The sequence below is a fragment of the Megalobrama amblycephala genome, linkage group LG19 (assembly GCF_018812025.1).
Source record: "Megalobrama amblycephala isolate DHTTF-2021 linkage group LG19, ASM1881202v1, whole genome shotgun sequence".
NCBI classification, from domain to species: Eukaryota; Metazoa; Chordata; class Actinopteri; order Cypriniformes; family Xenocyprididae; genus Megalobrama; species Megalobrama amblycephala.
In genome coordinates this window covers 624992-645740 of record NC_063062.1, presented here as the reverse complement: position 1 = coordinate 645740, position 20749 = coordinate 624992, and the positions used below count along the sequence as shown (strand labels likewise).

Genomic DNA, 20749 nt, shown 5'->3' with positions numbered 1-20749 from the left:
AGAAACAGTGCATTCCTATTGATCTAAATATTCATACATACTACATAAACATTCACCCACACAAAACAAAGGCTTTTATCATGGTGTTGAACTATTCTGCAAGGCATAATCTGATTTATAGGTAGCTTTGCAAAATCGAAAGATAATTGAAGAGATATTGAAGTGGTATTTTAACACTGAGTGTGTATATAAGGTTAGTTGGTTAGTTTCAAGTTAAAGGCTGATCTATAATAGGCCAAAATGAAACTGAACATTGTTGAGAACAAAATTATAAGATTTATTAAAATCTATTTTGGGATCTGTCAGTACTACCATACTTTAAGTATAAAAAGATTTAAATATTATAAGTCCACAAGTAAACTGGTATAAAAAAAAACTAAAAACTGCAAGGTGTCCAAGAAATAGTCAACATTTTAACTTAACTTTTTAAATACTATTTTATAATACAATATAATAGTATATACTATGTCTGAAAATCAGTTCATGAAATCCATAAAACTTTTCTAAATAATATTATGGCACTTAATCATTATATGGCAAATACAGAAATTACCATCAAGCTTAGACTCTAAAACCAATGAAAAGTAGTAAAACATAAACTAAAGACAAAACGGAAAGATAAACTTTACTGCTGCACTGTTGGATCCTAATAAATTATGGCTGAAGTTACCCTCTTGGATCCTCAACCAAGCCAAATCTAAACATCATGTAAATACATATATATTATTATTATGTGTAAAGTAACTAATTATGTCTCAGATCAGTGCAAAAGAACAATATATACACCATCATGGAGGTCAGGCAATTGAACACTATTTTTGAGGCAACCACAATTTTATCGGTAAGCTAAAAAGTCCATAAAAATAGCCTAAAAATTATCAGGAAATCTGTACATCAGTCCAATAAGAAGGCAGGTCTCTGGTAATCAAACAGGCTGAAGTCTCCCTGGTAATGAGCATAAAGGCGACGAACATCTCGTTGGCTGATTCCAGTAAAATAGCGTTCCACCTTTGTGCGGTTGTAGCGGGTTATCCCTGGTGGGATATTGGGGTATGACACCAGGTCAGCAATACCAGCAGCTTTTAGAATATAAGGAGCATCAAGCTCCAGAGTCTCATGGTGTCCCACAACATTGTAGGAAATATCACAAGGAGCACACAGCTCAGCATACGTCAGCCAGTGAATAATGTGGTCACCAAACTGCCTGTCCAAGTGCCGTCGTCCTGGCTTGTCACCCAAGTACCGAACAAAGTCTTCAAACTGAAGACCCACACTTTCACTATCATCATGGTGACTTTTGCGATATTTGCGAATGATGGCTGGGGCAATGTCATGTTTGTACCAGGGTTCAAATCTTGGGTTCTTCACAAACTTGTCCTTGAAAGCAGATATGAGGCGCTCAAATGGGTCTCTGACAATAAAAAACTTGAAATAGGAATTCAATCTGTGAAGCAAAAAGTAACACAATTTAGGACAACAGTATCTTATCAGACATGTAACAAAACATGCCACAATTTTACTTGCCATTAGTTGTGAAAATAACTATGTACAATATGTTCTCAATACTTTTTATAATAATAAACTATGTATTAAAATGATAAAAAACAGAAAATAAATAAAACATTTCTTTTGCAACACCAAAGTCAACCTTCATCCTAAAGGTCTTTCTTCCATATTTCACCTGCTTTTACAGATGTTTGTCATTTTAAGTAGTTGTACTTTTTCTGTTTAACAACAATAATATGCAAACATTAAAAATGTTTGTGATTATGCACTAGTTTCTCTCATTTTAAGTAGGTCCTACCAGTTAGCAACACCATAGAAACAAAATCACTACTAAATTCAGTTTGTGTCCTACTGTATGGCTGAAACAATCCTGTATTATCAATTCACTCTTCATATTTTAGGAGAATTATATATTTGTCAGTGTTTGTCATTTAAAAGGACAGTACAGAGTATGTTTGTATCTGTGCAGTGGCATGACTTGACCCTGCCAACTAGTCCATTTTCATCTACACAAGGAATGCAATAGCTTGATAATATTATGAGTGTTTGTGAGAATGCAGAACTCTTTGTGTGGACAAAGCAGGGCAAGCAGGTTGAGAAGAAGAAGTTGCCACAAGTCAAGGATTTAGGCAATTTCAGTTGCTTCTGACTATTCACGTAATCCCAGAATTGCTCTGTGTTGGTGATCAATAAACAAATGGATCCAAATCAAATGAAATGAAAATAGCATCTGTTGCTTAGGGGTGGGCGATATGATCAAAATGTTATCCCTGTCATTTATATGCATCATTTACAGGTGGCTGTGATACACATGACCAAATACAGGGTTTCTACAGGTTTCATCAAATCTAATTTAATGCTTTTTAATGCCTTTTTAATGCCAATTTTTTTTAATTTTTAATGGCATATTATATATATATATATATATATATATATATATATATATATATATATATATATATATATATATATATATATATATATATACGTTGATAGATGACGTGATACGACAATTAGAATATTCATCATGTCACTGTTGCATTCACATTCTGGTAAGTGTCAGCCCTTTACATTTGTTTGCTTCTCTGGTGCTACACTTTGCGCTCACATAATTTTAGCATAAAGGACTTTAACCCTGTTCCTGGGGACCCACTGCCCTGCAGAGTTTAGCTCCAACCCTAATCAAACACACCTGAAGCAGCTAATCAAGCTCTTCAGCATGTTTGAAAAGCGTGATTTTTTCCCCCCCAAACGGTTCAGCGGAAATCCCCACCCTGCAACCAGTTTTATTGGCTGAGGTTACAGTGACGGGTATGTTTAGGGATCGGTGTTGGATGTAGGTAATCGTTATTGTGATTGACATGGCCAATGAAATGTTTAGAATCGGCTCCAGGACTGGATTTCCGCTGAACTGGTTTGGGAAAAAGAAAAAAAAAAAAAAAATCACGTGTTTGAAAATACCCAAGCAGGTGAGCTAAAGCAGGTTGGAAAAACTTTGTAGGACAGTGGGTCCCCAGGAACAGAGTTGAAAACCTCTGCGCTATGGTTCTACTGTGATCTTTGTTTGAAAATATTTTCGCTGCTAAAATTAAACAAAAACAGTCAATGTTCCTTCTAAAACGTAAGTGACTTATACAGCCTATTATTATCCACTATCGATCACCACTTACACTAAATGTAATAAAATCAATCATTCTCATGTTTTGGTGATTCCCAAGGTTTTTTTGTTTTGTTTTGTTTTTGTGTTGGTATTGACGTTTTAATCAGGCTCCTTGGGCTGGGCAAGTAAAATTCTCTTTCACTTGCCCCTTCAAAAAAGTCCACTTATCCCGGACTAATGGATAAGCATTAATGTCAAGCCCTGACATGTTAAAGCAGTGCTATAATCCCGATTTCTAATCAAAACGTTATCTGACAAAACAGCATACACATAAGATAACACGATGTATCAGGATCCATCTGCCTCTCATCTCTCTGCTTTGCAGATCAGACAAAATTGCTATTAAACCCCAAGAGAATAATATGAACATTTACGTAGAGCAGGGGTGCCCAACCCTGTTCCTGGAGATCTACCTACCTGCAAAGTTTAGCTCCAACCCTGATAAAACACACCTGAATCAGCTAATTAAGATCTTCAGGAGCACTTGATAATTACAGACAGGTGTGTTGAGCAGGGCTGGAATTGAACTCTGCAGGAAGGAAGATCCCCAGGAACAGGGTTGGGCACCCCCGATGTAGAGTACACTTTGCTGGCACAGACTCCTCTAGGGCGGAGTAAGATGTAATGTTTAAAAGCCTGTTTATAAGTAACCTGCATCCAGCCATCAATAAACTCCTTTCACTTCTTGTTGATGTTGATCGCATGTCTGCAGCAGAGTTAAGACAGCTTGCAATGAGAGCCTGGGAGAATGAGAAAGTAAGCACAGACAAAAGGGACAGAGAATCAGAGCTTAGAGAGGCCCTTCTTGAGTTAGAAGGATCAGAGTTCCCTCAGTCAAAAACGTGAGTTTGCTGGTAGCCGTGGCTACCCTTCTCAGTCAAAGCCTAATGACTTCAAACAGGGTGTCAAAGGCATTAAGCACTCACATGATGGAGAATTCAAAAGCAGTAGACATGTGTTGCAGGGAGAAAGGCTCAGGAGACCTGGGGATAAATCCCAAATGGGTTAGCCAGCAAAGCAAGACAAGTGAAAGCAGAAAGGGATCAGGTGAACTTATCACGCCATCAAAAGCATGACTAGGCTGGAACAACTCTCCATATACATCCAGTGTGTACCTCATCGGGTGGGGGGAAGAGCCTGAAGGTAGGGGGGAAACCCTTCAGCAGGCTCCTAAATGTATGCAGTTAGAAGACAGTTCCCACAACCCTACTTTTCATCAGTTACTCTGTGACTTGACACAGAAAGGCAGGGCCAAGAGAATTTATATTTCTGCTCCAATTGTAGGTATTTTGATATGTGATGCCCTACTAGATACCAGTTCAGAGATCTCTTTTATGTCAGCCAGGCTGTTTGAGGAACTTAGAACAAAAACCCATGTTCTAGGGAAATGGCTTTGGTAGAGGATTGTCAGTTAACATAAGCTACACACAGGACCAAGCCCCTGTTAAGCGCTGAGTGTGGGCAGAGCTAACTTTCGGTGGCATGAAAGTTGTCCACCCCATTTACATTTGTTGATTTTGAGACAGAACAGCTCCTCATTAGTCAAGACTTGCTGAACAGACTTGCACCCTTGATTGACTGCCACAACTGTCAGTTATGGGCTCACCTCCACAGCCTATTAAAGATAGCATCACTGGTCAGAGCCTATGTGAAGCAGTAGAGGTAGGAAGAGTGCCTGGCACTGAGCAGTAGCACAGAGCGCTTTGTTTGATGTTGCTGTGCGCGGTCTCACCCGTCTGTATTTTCCTTACAAATGCTCTACGAAGGCATCATTTGTGTCGTTTGGAATGCAGCAGACTTGTATATTTAAAATATGAAACTCACTTACAGAAGGCTGCTTTCAATTTTGCTGATGCTGTGTTTGTGAAGAGTGCTCACGCATGCGGCTGTGCGCGACTCTGTGTAAGTGGTTTAATGTACTTGCATCTCAAAATGGTTTTATGACGCAAAATTAATGTAGCCTATACACAACCAGTTTTGTCTTAAGGGATTAAATGGACAGGACAAACCACATTACTTATTATATTTCAAAAGAGATCTGTGCATGAATGCAACTTATTATATCTCCCGCTGTCTGATGTAACAATCAAACGACAGTAAACAAAGAAATCGTTTAGATAATCTTAAATACTGAAAGCACTCTGTTTATTGCTTGTAATATGTTTCGTTGCTCCTCTTTATTATTTGCTACTTGCTTATATGTTTTGAAGTTATATAAGTTTAAAATTCTTAACATACAGTTTTAATTAAAATCTTTCAATTTGTATTTATTTAAAAAAAGTAGGCCTACTTATTAATTACTTATGTAAATGTAAGGATTTTAAGGTTCTTAAGTTGGTAAACTAATTAATTAATTACTTAAATTAATAATAATAATAATAATAATAATAATAATAAATTAGTTCAAGAATCGTTTTGGAATCGGATCGTGAGGTGACTAAAGACTCCCACCCCTAGTGAGCAGTCAATAGTGAGTAACCCCCACTCTCCTAAAGAAACCCTTGATCAAGAACTGATGCAGGCTGTTAAACCTCAGTCAGCAGAAGCACCCCAAGAAAACTGGCCTCCCACACAGGTGCTGGAGAAGAGAGATGCATTCTTATGCGCCCTGGAACCTTGTAATACAGAGGTGTATTTTCCACACGTGTAGGTGGCATCAAGGTGACCCACAACTTGAGATTAATAACTGCTCGTCATACCTGCTTGTACAGAATCTCACAAGATGTGATATTCACATTCCCACTCACACTCCTTTAGGGAACAGCTCTTTTCATGAGTTTGAATTAGCAGTTCCAGTCATAGGAGAACTCCCAGATCTGCCAAGAGTAGGGGACAGCTGTCAACAGGTGTATTTTACACTTCTGACCAGGGCTCTAAACCGGTTCAAGGAACAAAACAAGAAATGAATGAAATTTTGACCGGAACATAACCAGAAACGGAAACAAAATCAAATTTAATCGTTCTGAACAGAAACGCTTATTTGAAATGGCCATTAGGTTAGGCAAGTCATAATGGCAATACCCTGGCATTAGTTTTTCCGATGATATATGTCACCAACCATCAAGCATTAGGCCTACATTTAAGTGAAAATGAATGTCAAGTAATATGCAGCTTGTTGTATGTTTTGAAACCAGCGAAAATTGCAGGATGGTAGAACATGAGTTCACACATTGTCACATCACGTACCTGCAGCGCTTCTGTGAATGGAGAAAACAGAATAAAACTATACATAACATATATAAAATAAAAGGGAATATTTAGGCCTACAGGCTACGCAAAATATATTTCACTTAAATAATTAGGTCTACAGATTAACAAAATGAAAGAAAACGTGCTGAGTTTTGGTTCATTGTGGTGCACTCCAAAGATCTAGGCAAGGAAACTGAGACATTCTGCTTGTTTTCGTTATTTGAGTGTATTTTCTAAATGTATGAATGATGTCTTGCTTTTACCTGTATCACCTAAATTACAGAGTACAGTTTACTGTCTAAAGGAAAAAAAAATTCCAGTGGTCGCGCCGGCACCCGCGCACACACAAATTCTTCATTGCTTCATTTCTTCATTCTGCATTGCTTACTTGATATCACTTGCCGCCTGTTAAATATTAAAATAAAGTACAGTCAACCAAACATGCTCAATTCAATTCTGTAATACAATCTGCCGGCTAATTTTCTATGAACATAAGGAGATCTTTTCTAGAGACTCTTATGATTGCAAGGTCACAGACATCCATACAGTTCGTATCCCCTCTGACCCAAATGCTTCACCCACACTCACACAATGGTACAAATTTCCCCTCAAAGCATTTGACTCCATTCAGAAGATTATTGACTATGTCATACAACATGACTATGCTCATGTACAAATGCTAGATTTTTTTAGAGAAGTCCTGCTTTGGACAGCTTGGCAGAGAACAGTATCCCTCTGTATTTAGTACCTATGAAACTGGAGGAGAGAATCTTGAGACAGGCTACATTGGGAACCACCCAAACGCAACAAGTACACTTGGCCTATAGTTTGGGTAGTGCTATGCCAGTCCATGTAGACTCAGAAGCTGGTGAAATTGGTTTCCGGTTAAACCTTCTAATTCTTTATATTAAGATAAAATAAGAACATGCCAGTGTTTTAGTCTACGGATAGACAAAGCATACCATCCAACACAAGCATACAACTTGCAAAGATGAGTGAGGGTTTTTAAAATTTGTTATGAACCTCAATGCACCATGATAAACAGTGTCCAAAGCATGTAAACGCTAAGCAGATGTATGCATATATATGACATCACCATAGTCTATTACAAACATAAAGGTGGTGGCAACAAGCCTCTATTTAGCCTCAAAGGAAAGGCAGGATTTGATTCTAAAATAAAAACCCAGTTTCACTTTCAGTCTTTTCACCAGTTGCTGAACATGAGGGACAAAGGAAAGAGAGTCATCTTAAAATCCTGAGATACCTAAACTGAGATACAAACTCAATCTCAGAACCTTGGGAAGTAGTGATTGAAAGAAGGTTATGAGGGATGGATTTTGTATTAGGAACAACATAAGTTTTGTCAGCATTTAAAACTAGTTTTAGTTCAAATAAGTAATGCTGAACAATATTAAAAGCAAGCTGCAACTGAGAGAGAACCAAACTGGGTGTGGATGTGGAACTATAGTAATTATAGGCCAGTGATTATTTAGGCGTGTAGGATCTCCACCATTAAACGGGAAGAACAAAGGCAGATTTCCAAAAAAGTGGAATTTCATTAGTGACGAGAGAAAGATTAAAATTATGACTCAGAGGCAGGGCAATAAAATTGACACCTAGCTTTAAAAAGTAAGGTTCAAGGTTATCAAGACCTGCCGATTTTTAGCATCTAAAGATTTAAGGGCTCAGCACATTTCAGAGATTGCAATTGGTGAAAAATTAAATGATTGACTAGACACAAAACCATCTGACTGAACAATAGAAGGGTTCACATGAGCATCATTAAGTAAATCAAACAAAAAAACAGAAGCTATGAAATGTTCAGTGAAACAATTAAGCATTTTTACATTATCAGTGATTGTATGGGAGCCCTTAATAATACATGATGGAAGTTCAGTACTTTTATTATTTTCAGTTACTGGTTTGACATTTTTCCAAAATTTTGATTATTTAGATTGCTCAATGTTTGTATAAGGAAATGCTCAGCTTTAGCTTTTCTGACTGCAAGAGTGCATGCGTTGCACAGCTGCCTAAAAATCAAGCCAATCTAATTTTAAATCTGATTTTTCCTTTTGCCCATGCCAGGTTGCACTCATGAAACATTGGATAAGAAATGAATAAACCATGCATTATTCAGACCCTTCACTCTGTACTTTTTATAGGGAGCATGTTTATTGACTAAAGCAGAAAAACTTGCATAAAAGAATTCCCAGGCTATTTCAAAGTCAGGAATTAAATTATTTTTTTCCCACTCAAAATTGTTCAAATTATGAAGGAACCCTTGTTCATAGAAATGTTTCATGTCACGCTTGGTTATGATGTGTGGTTTGGTTTTAGGAATTTTTGTGTTTCTAAACGTTGCAATGAGTTGCAAACAGTGGTCATTGATGTCATTTGCAAATTTGGAAGCAGTTGAATACCTATGCGGAATGTTCGTTAAGATTAAATCTATTAGAGATCATTTTCTTGACATTTTGAATTTGGTCTAGTGGGACTGTCAACAATCTGAAAAAAATGTAATGCATCGCAATAGGTTTTAAATTCATCAGTTGCTGAATGTAACCAATTCCAGTTTAAGTCATCAAGAACTACCAATTCTTTAGAATACAAATCTGAAAGGATCTGGAATAAAGAAGGGAGAGCACCACTTTCAGAAGATGGTGTCCTAAAGCAGCCAGTGACTGTTAAGCATGGGACACACCAAGCCGATGATCAGTCATCAGGCAATGTCAGAATATTTTTAAGCGTCGGCTGACAAAATTTTTTTGGGCCGATTCAGCATGTAGAACTGCCGTTGTGCTGTCGGGCGAGTGTAAGAAATTGTAGTCTGCCTCGACCCAGATTCCACTCCAATTATATTTTAGAATGAGCTCATCCCCAAAATAGCTTAATTATCATAGAGAAGAAGAAAGTCAACTGGTATATTGTTTATGTACCATTTGGATGATCAAATCCTGAGCAAATGGTAATCAATTTTAGAATGGGAATGAGTGTGGGACACAGAGAACCATCTCAGACAATGAGGTGTCACAACTTCATTAACATACAGACCACAACTTATAAAACATGAGAAACTACATTTACATGAAGAGTGGTAAACTGTAGATAGGATAAAAGGCTTGAGATTTGGATGTTCTGGGTTCATTCCAACTCCGATGAACCCAAGGTGCTACGTGTACTTTGTCACTGCTACGCTGAAATAAACTTCTTAATCGAGATCTTCAACGTCTTCATCATTTTTTCTTACACGAGAGAGAACTCTGATTGGCTGTTCAGTTTAGTGAATGAGTCGAAGCACGAGAATAATAGCAAAACAGTCGCCTTTTATCAGTGCTAGTTCTTTGCCCCCACCCCTTTTTAGTCTGTCAGTCCTATATACATTACAGCCATTAATACAAATATATTAATACAAATGTCCAAAACAGATTTGTTTAGCCAAGTTTCAGTTAGCATATCCTCTGTATGCTGTGATCAAAAGTGGAGTCAATGAATGCGGATTGTCATATCCGTGAGAACCACTTTCAGTACTGTAATTATTAAATAGGCACAATACAAAATCCACTCCAGTTATTCGCCCTCCCGGGACAGATGAGGGTGGTACTTGATGTCAGGGGTAAACAGGAAGATAGACACAGTGAAGTAATGCTATGGGAAAAAAAAATAGGGTAAAATCAGGACCAGCGAGGTCTAAAACAATGAAAATAAAACTTAAAGCCCCACCAGAGGCAAGAAAGAAGCACTTCCCTTCACCATGAAGGATTCGGACAGACAGCTCCTAAAGGTGAGACAACCTCCACGATCCAAACAGATAGAATAATCCAAGTCATCCAGAACCACCAAAGCTGTCAAAAATGCAAGCCACACTTGGCATTAGGTCCAGTAGACATCATGGAAATACTAACGGATATGCTTAAACAAAAATTGTAGGATGAAGTATGTTTTAACTGAATGTTTTAGCCTAAACTGTACTGCATAACATCAGAATTATACAAGGGTTTTATGGATGCACTTTGTTAATATTAACAAAAATGTAAAATGGCACTTTCATCAAGCAATTTACAGAAACTATCTAAATCTTCAATCACAAAAGAAAAGTTAACTCAGACAACTCACAACGTACCACATGACTTGGTCTGCCATCTTGGATACTGCTATGATAATAAACCTCAGTTCTTAATAGAACCAGGAAGTATGACCATATTAGCCCGGTTCTTTCAACACTGCATTGGCTCCCTATTAAACATTGCATACATTTTAAAATCTTGCTAATTACTTACAAAGCATTTACAATTTATAAATACTTACAATTACTTACACTAAATGGTTTAGCTCCTCAGTACTTAAGCGAGCTCTTGATGCATTATAGTCCTTCACATCTATTGAAATATCAAAATACCTAGAATATCAAAATCAACTGCAGGCAGTAGATCCTTTTCCTATTTAGCACCCAAACTCTGGAATAGTCTTCCTAGCATTGTTCAGGAAGCAGACACTGTCATTTTAACCCTCTTGGGTCGGCGAACACGCCGGCGCATTTTGGTGGATTTTTTTTTCACATAGCAGTAAAATCGACTTAAAAACTCTGTCATTCTGTACTCTGTCAAAAAGCAATACATCATTCGAAACTGTAAAGGGTCTACTTTTATATGTGTCCACTTACAATCATAACAAAACATTGTGCTTTCATAATATAAAGAAAACAAATCAATGAACTTTTTTGTAGCGCATCACAAAAATGAAACAAAATCCAGCAAATAGTTGTCACACAGACATGAGCAATATAATCTATAGAAACATTTAAGTGTCTACTTTTAAATAATCTAATTCAAAACAAATTCAAATATTGGCTGTTTATGTAATCTGTATGAAAACAGAGAGATATCCAGTTGTTTGCATGTGACCTCATTACCGTTAAAGTGAACACGCCTACTGACAGAATGTGCTGTTCATACGGTAATGATCTGAGGCACGCCGGAGCATTTTGCTGGATTTTTTTCACATACCAGCAAAATAAACTTAAAATACCCCGTCATTTTTTGTCATAGAGATAAAAAGTAATACATCAATTGAAACTATAGAATGTCTACTTTTATTTGTGTACATTCACAATAAAAACAAAATGTTGTGCTTTTTGCAAAATAAAGAAAACTCACGATGCCTGAGCTGCAGTCACTCTCTGAATGAAGTCCATTCTGATAGTCTTCAGAAAATGAACTGTAATTTAGTAAATACTAATCACACAAACATGAGACATCTAAAGAAACGCTGAAATGTCAGGTTTTAAATCCTGCAAGTCAATTCAAAAACAATTATTCTTTGTTTATTTAATCTGTTTGAAAAGAGAGAGCTGACAGTCACTCGCGAGTCAGTTCATTATCCGCTAATGAGACCACGCCCACAGAGCGCACGCTCTATTCAAACACAAATTCTGAGATGACAGAGAGTGAACGCCCATATCAGCTTGGAAAAATATTTCAAGCTTAGTCAGATTCATGTACATCGTTTTAAGTGAGGAATAATTCTGGAAGTATTTACCTCAGAGGAAGAGCACTTTCCATTTCATTTCGAACGAGTTTCAACTTGATCAAGCCGATGATTGTGAATGGTAAGTTTTTTTTATTCTTAAGTTCTTTATTCTAATTGCGATATAGTGTCTGTGAATATTAAACTGCAAAAAGACTGTTTAAATATGAATCCTGCAAGTTTTGTGTGTTTCAGTGTGAATTAAAGGGGCAGATCGACACGCAGTTTCATTTACTACACATAACTTACATTAGTAAATTGCGGTATTGGCTATTCCCATACTATATTGCTATACAGGTGCTGGTCATATAATTAGAATATCATCAAAAAGTTGATTTATTTCACTAATTCCATTCAAAACGTGAAATTTGTATATTATATTCATTCATTAGACACAGACTGATATTTCAAATGTTTATTTCTTTTAATTTTGATGATTATAACTGACAACTAAGGAAAATCCCAAATTCAGTATCTCAGAAAATTTGAATATTGTGAAAAGGTTCAATATTGAAGACACCTGGTGCCACACTCTAATCAGCTAATTAACTCAAAACACCTGCAAAGGCCTTTAAATGGTCTCTCAGTCTAGTTCTGTAGGCTACACAATCATGGGGAAGACTGCTGACTTGACAGTTGTCCAAAAGACGACCATTGACACCTTGCACAAGGAGGGCAAAACACAAAAGGTCATTGCAAAAGAGGCTGGCTGTTCACAGAGCTCTGTGTCCAGGGTAATTTGTGTGTAGTGCAGTGGCGGCACCGGCAACCTGTTCGTCTTGAAAATTAAAGCCTTTGCATAGACGCGCCTGCAAAAATATACATTTGATTACATTTTGGAGAACAGATGGAAGAAGATCCATCAATGTGTATTTGATCATTGTTTTTGTTCAGATGTTCAGCAGTTATGAGCATATGTAAAAAGTTTTCTCTCTTTCTTCTTCCAAATGTAACTGTATATGTTATTATTATACAAAGCAAAAGAATGATAATTGGGCTACAGGTGCCAGAAATAATGCTAGTCTCTTCTGTGTTTGTTGCAAAGATATCTAATTATGATAATAATTATAATTTAAATATCCATCTTAATAACATGCCATTGTATTGTTGTATAGGCTACATAGCCTACATACACAGTTTGTACACAAGTTTGGGATGGGTAAGATTTTTAATGTTTTTAAAAGAAGTTTCTTCTGCTCACCAAGGCTTCATTTATTTAATTAAAAATACAGTAGAAACAGTTATATATATTACAAATATTATTACAATTTAAAATAACCGTTTTCTATTTGAATGTAGTATTTTAGAAAGTAATTTATTCCTGTGATCAAAGCTGAATTTTCAGCATCATTACTCCAGTCTTCAGTGTCACAGGATCCTTCAGAAATCATTCTAATATGATGATGATGAAGAAATGAAGAAATCATTCTAATATGATGATGAAGAAATGAAGAAACATTTCTGATTATTATCAATGTTGAAAACAGTTTCAGGATTCCTTGATGAATAGAAAGTTCAAAAGAACAGCATTTAACTGAAATACAAAGCTTTTGTAACATTATACACTATACGGTTCAAAAGTTTGGGGTCAGTAAGAATTTTTATTTTTATTTTCTTGAAAAGAAATTTATTCTTTTATTCAGCAAGGATGCATTAAATCGATCAAAAGTGACAGTAAAGACATGATGAATAATGTTACAAAAGATTATATTTCAAATAAATGCTGTTCTTTTGAACTTTCTATTCATCAAAGAATCCTGAAAAAAAAATATTGTACACAAATACTTTGTACAATTGTACACAATACATGTTTCTTGAGCAGCAAATCAGCATATTAGAATGATTTCTGAAGGATCATGTGACACTGAAGACTGGAGTAATGATACTGAAAATTCAGCTTCGCCAACACAAGAATAAATTACATTTTAAAATATTTTAAAATAGAAAACAGTTATTTTAAATTGTAATAATATTTCACAATATTACTGTTTTTACTGTGCTGTTTTTACTTTTTACTGTACTCTGCATGAAAGTGTATATACATACAAAGAAACTAGTAACTAGCTACTTGAGTAGTTTTTCATTGGATACTTTTTTACTCTTACTCAAGTAACTATTAATATTATTACTTTAACTTTTACTTTGAGTAAATATTTCTACAAGTACTTGTACTTTGACTTGAGTACAGTTTTTGGATACTGTACCCACCTCTGATTATAGTGACCAGATATTTGCCCACATTGGACTGCATGCATATGATACTGAGATCACTGACTGGATGCAGGTAAGTGTTTTTTTTTTTTTTCTTTCTTTCTTTCTTTCTTTCTTTCTTTCTTTCTTTCTTTCTTTCTTTCTTTCTTTCTTTCTTTCCTTTCTTACTTTCTTTCTTTCTTTCTTTTTCTCCAGTGCAGAAACACCAAATGCCAGGTATGTGATGTTCACATATATCTTTGAACAGGATTTATTTCCAAGTATAACTGTGTACTCAAAATGCATCTTTGACTCTCATTTATATAGTTAACTATATTCTAAATAAACTACAAACTAAAAAATTATATATTTCTTTTGTCACTGAATTCTTTCTTAGTTTACTCTGTCACATTCCTCACTGAATGGCTCATTATGCAGCTCATTAGGGGCACTGTCTTAATCTCCTTAATCTCCTCAGGTGTGAATCACAGCATTATTCATGAAGATTCACGCTGACTACAAGTGCTGCAAAAACGTGTTGTAAACACAAAAATTTGCCTTTGTAAATAGAAAGGAAAGCATGCACACAAATACGCAGAAGAACATTTGAAAGTTGTTGCCTTTCAGCGGGTAACGAATTGAGTGAGAACCACCCCGTTTCAAAAACTCATAGAATCTACACAAATCACACACATGGCTTATTCTGTATTCAAAGCAGTGATTTTCACTGAAAGGTGACAAGTTTCCTTCCCTGTAGTCCCACCAGTAACCATAAATACCATGTCATATATATATATATATATATATATATATATATATATATATATATATATATATATATATATATATATATATATATATATATATATATATATATATATATACAGTACAGTCCAAAAGTTTGGAACCACTAAGATTTTTAATGTTTTTAAAAGAAGTTTCGTCTGCTCACCAAGGCTACATTTATTTAATTAAAAATACAGTAAAAAACAGTAATATTGTGAAATATTATTACAATTTAAAATAACTGTTTTCTATTTGAATATATTTCACAAAGTAATTTATTCCTGTAATGGCAAAGCTGAATTTTCAGCATCATTACTCCAGTCTTCAGTGTCACATGATCCTTCAGAAATCATTCTAATATGCTGATCTGCTGCTCAAGAAACATTTAATGTGTACAATTGTACAAAATATTTGTGTACAATATTTTTTTTCAGGATTATTTGATGAATAGAAAGTTCAAAAGAACAGTGTTTATCTGAAATCTAATCTTTTGTAACATTATAAATGTCTTTACTGCCACTTTTGATTGATTTAATGCATCCTTGCTGAATAAAAGTATTCATTTCTTTAATTTCTTTTCAAAAAAATAAAAATAAAAATTCTTACTGACCCCAAACTTTTGAATGGTAGTGTATAATGCTACAGAAGCTTTGTATTTCAGATAAATGCTGTTCTTTTGAACTTTCTATTCATCAAGGAATCCTGAAAAAAAAAAGTACACAACTGTTTTCAACATTGAAAATAATCATAAATGTTTATTGAGCAGCAAATCAGCATATTAGAATGATTTCTGAAGGATCATGTGACACTGAAGACTGGAGTAACGATGCTGAAAATTCAGCTTTGCATCACAGGAATAAATTACTTTGTCAAATATATTTAAATAGTACACAGTTATTTTAAATTGTAATAATATTTCACAATATTACTGTTTTTTACTGTATTTTTAATTAAATAAATGTAGCCTTGGTGAGCAGACGAAACTTCTTTTAAAAACATTAAAAATCTTAGTGGTTCCAAACTTTTGGACTGTACTGTATATCTCAACAAAATTTACTATTAAATTTAAAATCAGCAAAAACTATTGAGATATACATTTTAAGCTATATCGCCCAGTGCTATTGATAATACTGCGCATGCAGAAATCACCAAAATCTACCACACCATGTCACTGTCCTTAAATCAGCTTGCACAATGTAGTATTCAATATGATTGCAAGTAGATTACACATCAAAGATCAGCTTACGCCATTTAGAGTTTCCTGACTGAATTTTGAAATATTTTGAAAAATGTCTCATTTGTTGTTTGGACCCCAACGTTCTTCAAAACATCATCTTTTGTGTTCTTCAGAAGAAAGTCTATACAGGCCTATTGTGGCCAAATTGTATAGGGTTAGAAAAAAATTCAGAGCATAAGTCACAGTATATCTTTATCTAAACTGGACCATGGGCTCAGCTGATGAAGTTGACATGAGTCTAGCCACACCACTATATCTGGCAGTGCATATTGAGTAAAAGAACATATGTTTTGTAAGAAAAAGATATCAGCAAGTGATTGCACCAAAATGTAGGTAATTAATTTTTTTATGTACATAGTAGTGTTGTCAAAAATAATTTCGATGTGTATTGATACTGAAATATCTGAAACAGTTCCAATACTCCTTTTCTGCAGTATTAATACACCCATATCAGCTACACGTTCTCACTCTCATTTCTCTCTGACAGGCCAATTGCCACACACTCGTAACATTAGCTCCGGTTAGGGGTGCAACGGATCGTGGTTGAACCATGATCCATACGAACCAGGCCCCACGGTCAGGAACACATATGATTCACGGATTAACTGCATTTAGGCATTATATAGTGAAAGTTTATTACTTGCACGTGTTTTTAAGTCTTACCAATTTAAAACACTCAAATGTTTTCTAAATTCAAATGCAGGAAGAGGCAAAATTCACAATCGCACATTTTCTGTATGCACACATTCAAAGCACGCACGCTCACAAAGACGCCTTTCAGATGGCGCGGAAACACATAATCGAGCTCTGTTTCGCAACTCCTTGAGCTTGAACGAACACATACATACAAAATAATCTCAAAATCACTGTCTTGACAAGTATTCTTGTATAGAGTCGGTTATAAAGTCTTAATTGAAGCTACAACAGTTGAGAAAACTTGTGAAAGAAATCAGATGTGTTTCATCAAATTGGTTCCATGCATTTAGTGACAGCAGCATAAAAATAACTGCTATATCATTAAATGTCAAACAACAAAACCACTTTAATAATAATTAATCTATATTTAATTTATCCAGTGAACACTATGCATGCAGTGTAATTACAATTATATTTATATTATTACATTTCTGTACATTAATACTTTTTTTAAGACCTATCATTATTTGTAGCTGTTCAATAGTATTTATCCCTGTTTTAATTTGTATATTTTTATTTTTACTGTCTGATCACTTGTCTTTAATAATATCTGAACTCTATTAGTTAGGAATTTTTGCTGTGGTATCAAAGTACTTAAAGTGATCTTGGAATGGGAAGCAAAGTTACATTTGTCATAAGTGATCCGTTTCACCACTAGCTCCGGTTCAATAGTACTTGTATTGTGCATAATTTTAGTCATTCCCGCAGGTTTCGCGCTCCTACCAAAACCTCGTGCACCACTGGTCTATATAAGTGGCACTCTCAAACAGCTCACAAGTAACAAAGTGATTTCTTTTTTGTGGCTTATTGCACTTAAACGGTCAAAAACATAAAAATTTTTATCAAAATGCCAATCTTGCCGAGTATTCAGGTAAATACAGTTGAGAGAAAATGCAAGCTGTGTAACAGTATATTGGATACATAAGCTCTGTTGTAAATAAAGAGCAAAGTGACAGCATCCTAATAAACCTGCTGCTATCTGTCATGATAATCAAAGAACAAAAAACAGAGAAAATCACTTGCTGCTCGACTGAATAACTTTAATTGTAACCATTAATCTGTATTTAATTTTTACAATGAAAACTATCCAGTTTTATATTACATTTGATTACTTTAATTTCTGTAGTGTTTCTTACCTGAATAGACCCACCTGAAAAACTTAAAGCCATGTTTATTTCATTTGTCTCTTTATTCTATTGTTTTTATTTGTGCTATTGTTTGCAATTTGTTTATTTGTTTTTATTTTATTACTTAATGTTTACTTGTTTACTTTTGTAAATGTAGTTCAATGATTCAAATAAAGCCTTCCTGTGTTGTGTGTAAGCTATTACAACAAAATTAACCAAATTATAAAAAAATTATGAGATAATACCAAATTATCTGTATGGCAGTTTTCCCTCTGGTTTTGAATATGGTATTAAATATTGATATTTTTCAAGGTATCGTATCGAAGTTTGAAATTCCAGTATCGTGACAACACTAGTACATACAATTTCTGTTTGCAGACCTGTAATTTGTTTTGTACCATGTCTCAAAATTGTTTTTCTTATTTTGGTAAAGTTTAACAGGGCTCAACAATAAGGATGGTGTGTTTCTTACACTGGTCTGGAGCCAGTGTAAGAAACAAATACATAGCAATTTTTCAGCAAAAGTGTGAGAAATTTATGGACTTACACTACAGCCGTAAAAAAACTTTTTCTTTTTGTAAACAACAAAAATAAGTTTAAATGAACAAAACATTGTAATGAAAACTTAGCATAAGAATATTTGTAGAAAAAAATGCATTGCTTAAAATGAAAACTGATCATTCTTTTTTGGCAAGCCCACTGAAAATGTTGGAAGGGCAAGTAAAAATCTAAAAATCTTACTGGCCAGCTAATCAATTAATCAATAATAATGTTGATTGTTGAGCCCTGTTTAGTAACATTTATTTCCCAAAAAACATCTTTACAAAAAAAAAATTGTAAAGTGAACTTATGTAAACCTTTGATGGATTTCTGTGTCAGTCATAGAGGACAGGCGAGGTAAACCATTTCTTTCATGGTCATGAACCAAGTTCTCTGGTATAGCTTCAACCTTTGAGAACTTTCCTAAAACACACAAAAAATGCTTTAAGTTCAAGAAAGTTATACAGTTAAAAGTTTAAATAAATAAAACAGGATGCTGAATTAGGGTAATTTTACAGGTCTAATTTGGTTTATTTTGGTTAATTTTAGATTTATCAAATGTACAAGTTATTTAACCTGAAGACATTTCTCACCATTTAGGACAATTAGAACCTTCTTCCACTGTGTGTTTCCAACTTTGGGTGTCTGACAGAAGAGAATCTTGTGCTTGTCACACACAAAAATGCGGTCCAAGACAAACTTGCGCACATTTGTGTGGGTGAGGTTCCAAAGAGATGAATTTCTGCAAACAGTTGATAACAGCTCCAAACGCTTCTCATTCACTGACTGCCAGTCTATGGGCTCCACCACAGAGGGACTAACTGAGGACTAACAGCCACAACACATGCAGTCAGCACACATGCACATAAACATGACACCCAAAAACAGATCATATGTAATTCTTGACAATCCAATTCATTGTTTTTGAATAAAGCAAATAAATAAACCCTCTGTACACAGACAAACTGTCTCACCAATATATATGGCTGTGATGCTTCCTTGTCTGGCCTCTGGACTGAAGGTAGTTTTGTTGTAACAGATGGCATGGTCCAAACAAACATGTCTGCCCTCCCAGCAAAGTCTGTAAATTTATTGAGGGGAAACTTTCAGGCTGCCTTATGGCCAGTGAATATAAACATGCATGTAGTGGGACTTTTTAAATGACAAATACAGTTGGTAGGTAGAAGAAATGCTGACATAATGTGAAAAACACATACCACCTGGTATTCTGAAGCTGAAGTTGATGAACTTGCTGACGAACATAAGAATGAGCAGCACCCAGCCACAAGCACCAACCAGCAACCAATGGCGACGCATTATTGGCACATGGACAGGCAAAAAAAAAGTCCTACAATAAAAACATATTTGAGCTGTGAAAATGAGTTAATATTAATTATTACTATTTGCTGTTGAGCGCATTAATAATAATTAACGTAATTAACACAATATCCGTCTTTTTAATTCCTGAAACAGCTATGCTAATGTATTTTTCCCCACATCCTTTAATTTAAAATTACAGTGTAGCATATGCACATGTATCAGGACAATCAATAAACTTTGGAGTTTTCAGAATGCTTTTAACCTGATGAACTGTGTTCGTTAATCACTAAGTCGGCTCCGACCAGTCTGCAAAGATGAGCCCATTTGACATCTTTGTGGCCTGGGCGAGGTAAGACAGTGGACCCAATTTCCTAGCTTTTGGAACATCAAAGGATCAACCCCCGGTTGTGGGCAAGAAACTCAGCGCCAGAGACTGACCAGACAAATTCCACACACACACCCCACACACACACACAGACACACACACATATACAAACATGCCTAGAGATGGTATGTACAGTTATTCTCAAGATATGACTGTGCCAAAGTGTACCCGCTATATTTTAAGTGCATATATGCTTCCTAGTGTTTAGATTTTAGAGTTTAAATGACTGTAGCCATTCTAGTTTCATTCCTATTAATGTAATTTTGTCTGTAAACCATAACTTCTTCTACATGTTTCGTTTATATGTCAAGTCTAGATTCTTTTGAAAGCTGTTCATCTGATTTATTCCATAATGTATGTCACACTGCTGACAAATGCATTGTACTATTTTTAATAGTACTTCGAAGGAAAATGAACACTAATCCAACCTTGTAAATCATGCAAATGAGTTTGCAAGACAAAAACAAAGGGAAAGCTTTCCCGCCAACTTTGCACCCATGTTATTGGCTACCCCACCTCAAGGAGGTGTGTCGGCTTATCTGTCATAAAAGCAAAGACGCACAATCTCTTGGTTGTTCTCCCGATTGTCT

At 35.3% G+C, this 20749-nt stretch overlaps 1 protein-coding gene across 1 annotated transcript; it reads right to left on the bottom strand.

Moving 5' to 3' along the window:
• Positions 1 to 256: 256 nt before the first annotated feature.
• On the bottom strand, positions 257 to 20327 carry chst10 (carbohydrate sulfotransferase 10). Its single transcript, XM_048168046.1, has 5 exons — positions 19672 to 20327; positions 19429 to 19535; positions 19048 to 19282; positions 18772 to 18877; positions 257 to 1444 (listed from the first exon to the last, which is right to left on the bottom strand). Exons 1-5 carry the CDS (start codon positions 19769 to 19771, stop codon positions 895 to 897), a joined length of 1098 nt encoding a protein of 365 aa, XP_048024003.1. The 5' UTR covers positions 19772 to 20327; the 3' UTR covers positions 257 to 894.
• Positions 20328 to 20749: the final 422 nt, after the last annotated feature.

Coding starts and splice junctions, on each gene's coding strand:
- chst10 (XM_048168046.1), bottom strand. CDS start 19,771: ATGCGTCGCCATTGGTTGCTGGTTGGTGCTTGTGGCTGGGTGCTGCTC. Junction 18,878..19,047: donor GGTTCTAATTGTCCTAAATG/GTGAGAAATGTC, acceptor TGTGTGTTTTAG/GAAAGTTCTCAAAGGTTGAA. Junction 1,445..18,771: donor GACACAGAAATCCATCAAAG/GTTTACATAAGT, acceptor TTTGCTTCACAG/ATTGAATTCCTATTTCAAGT.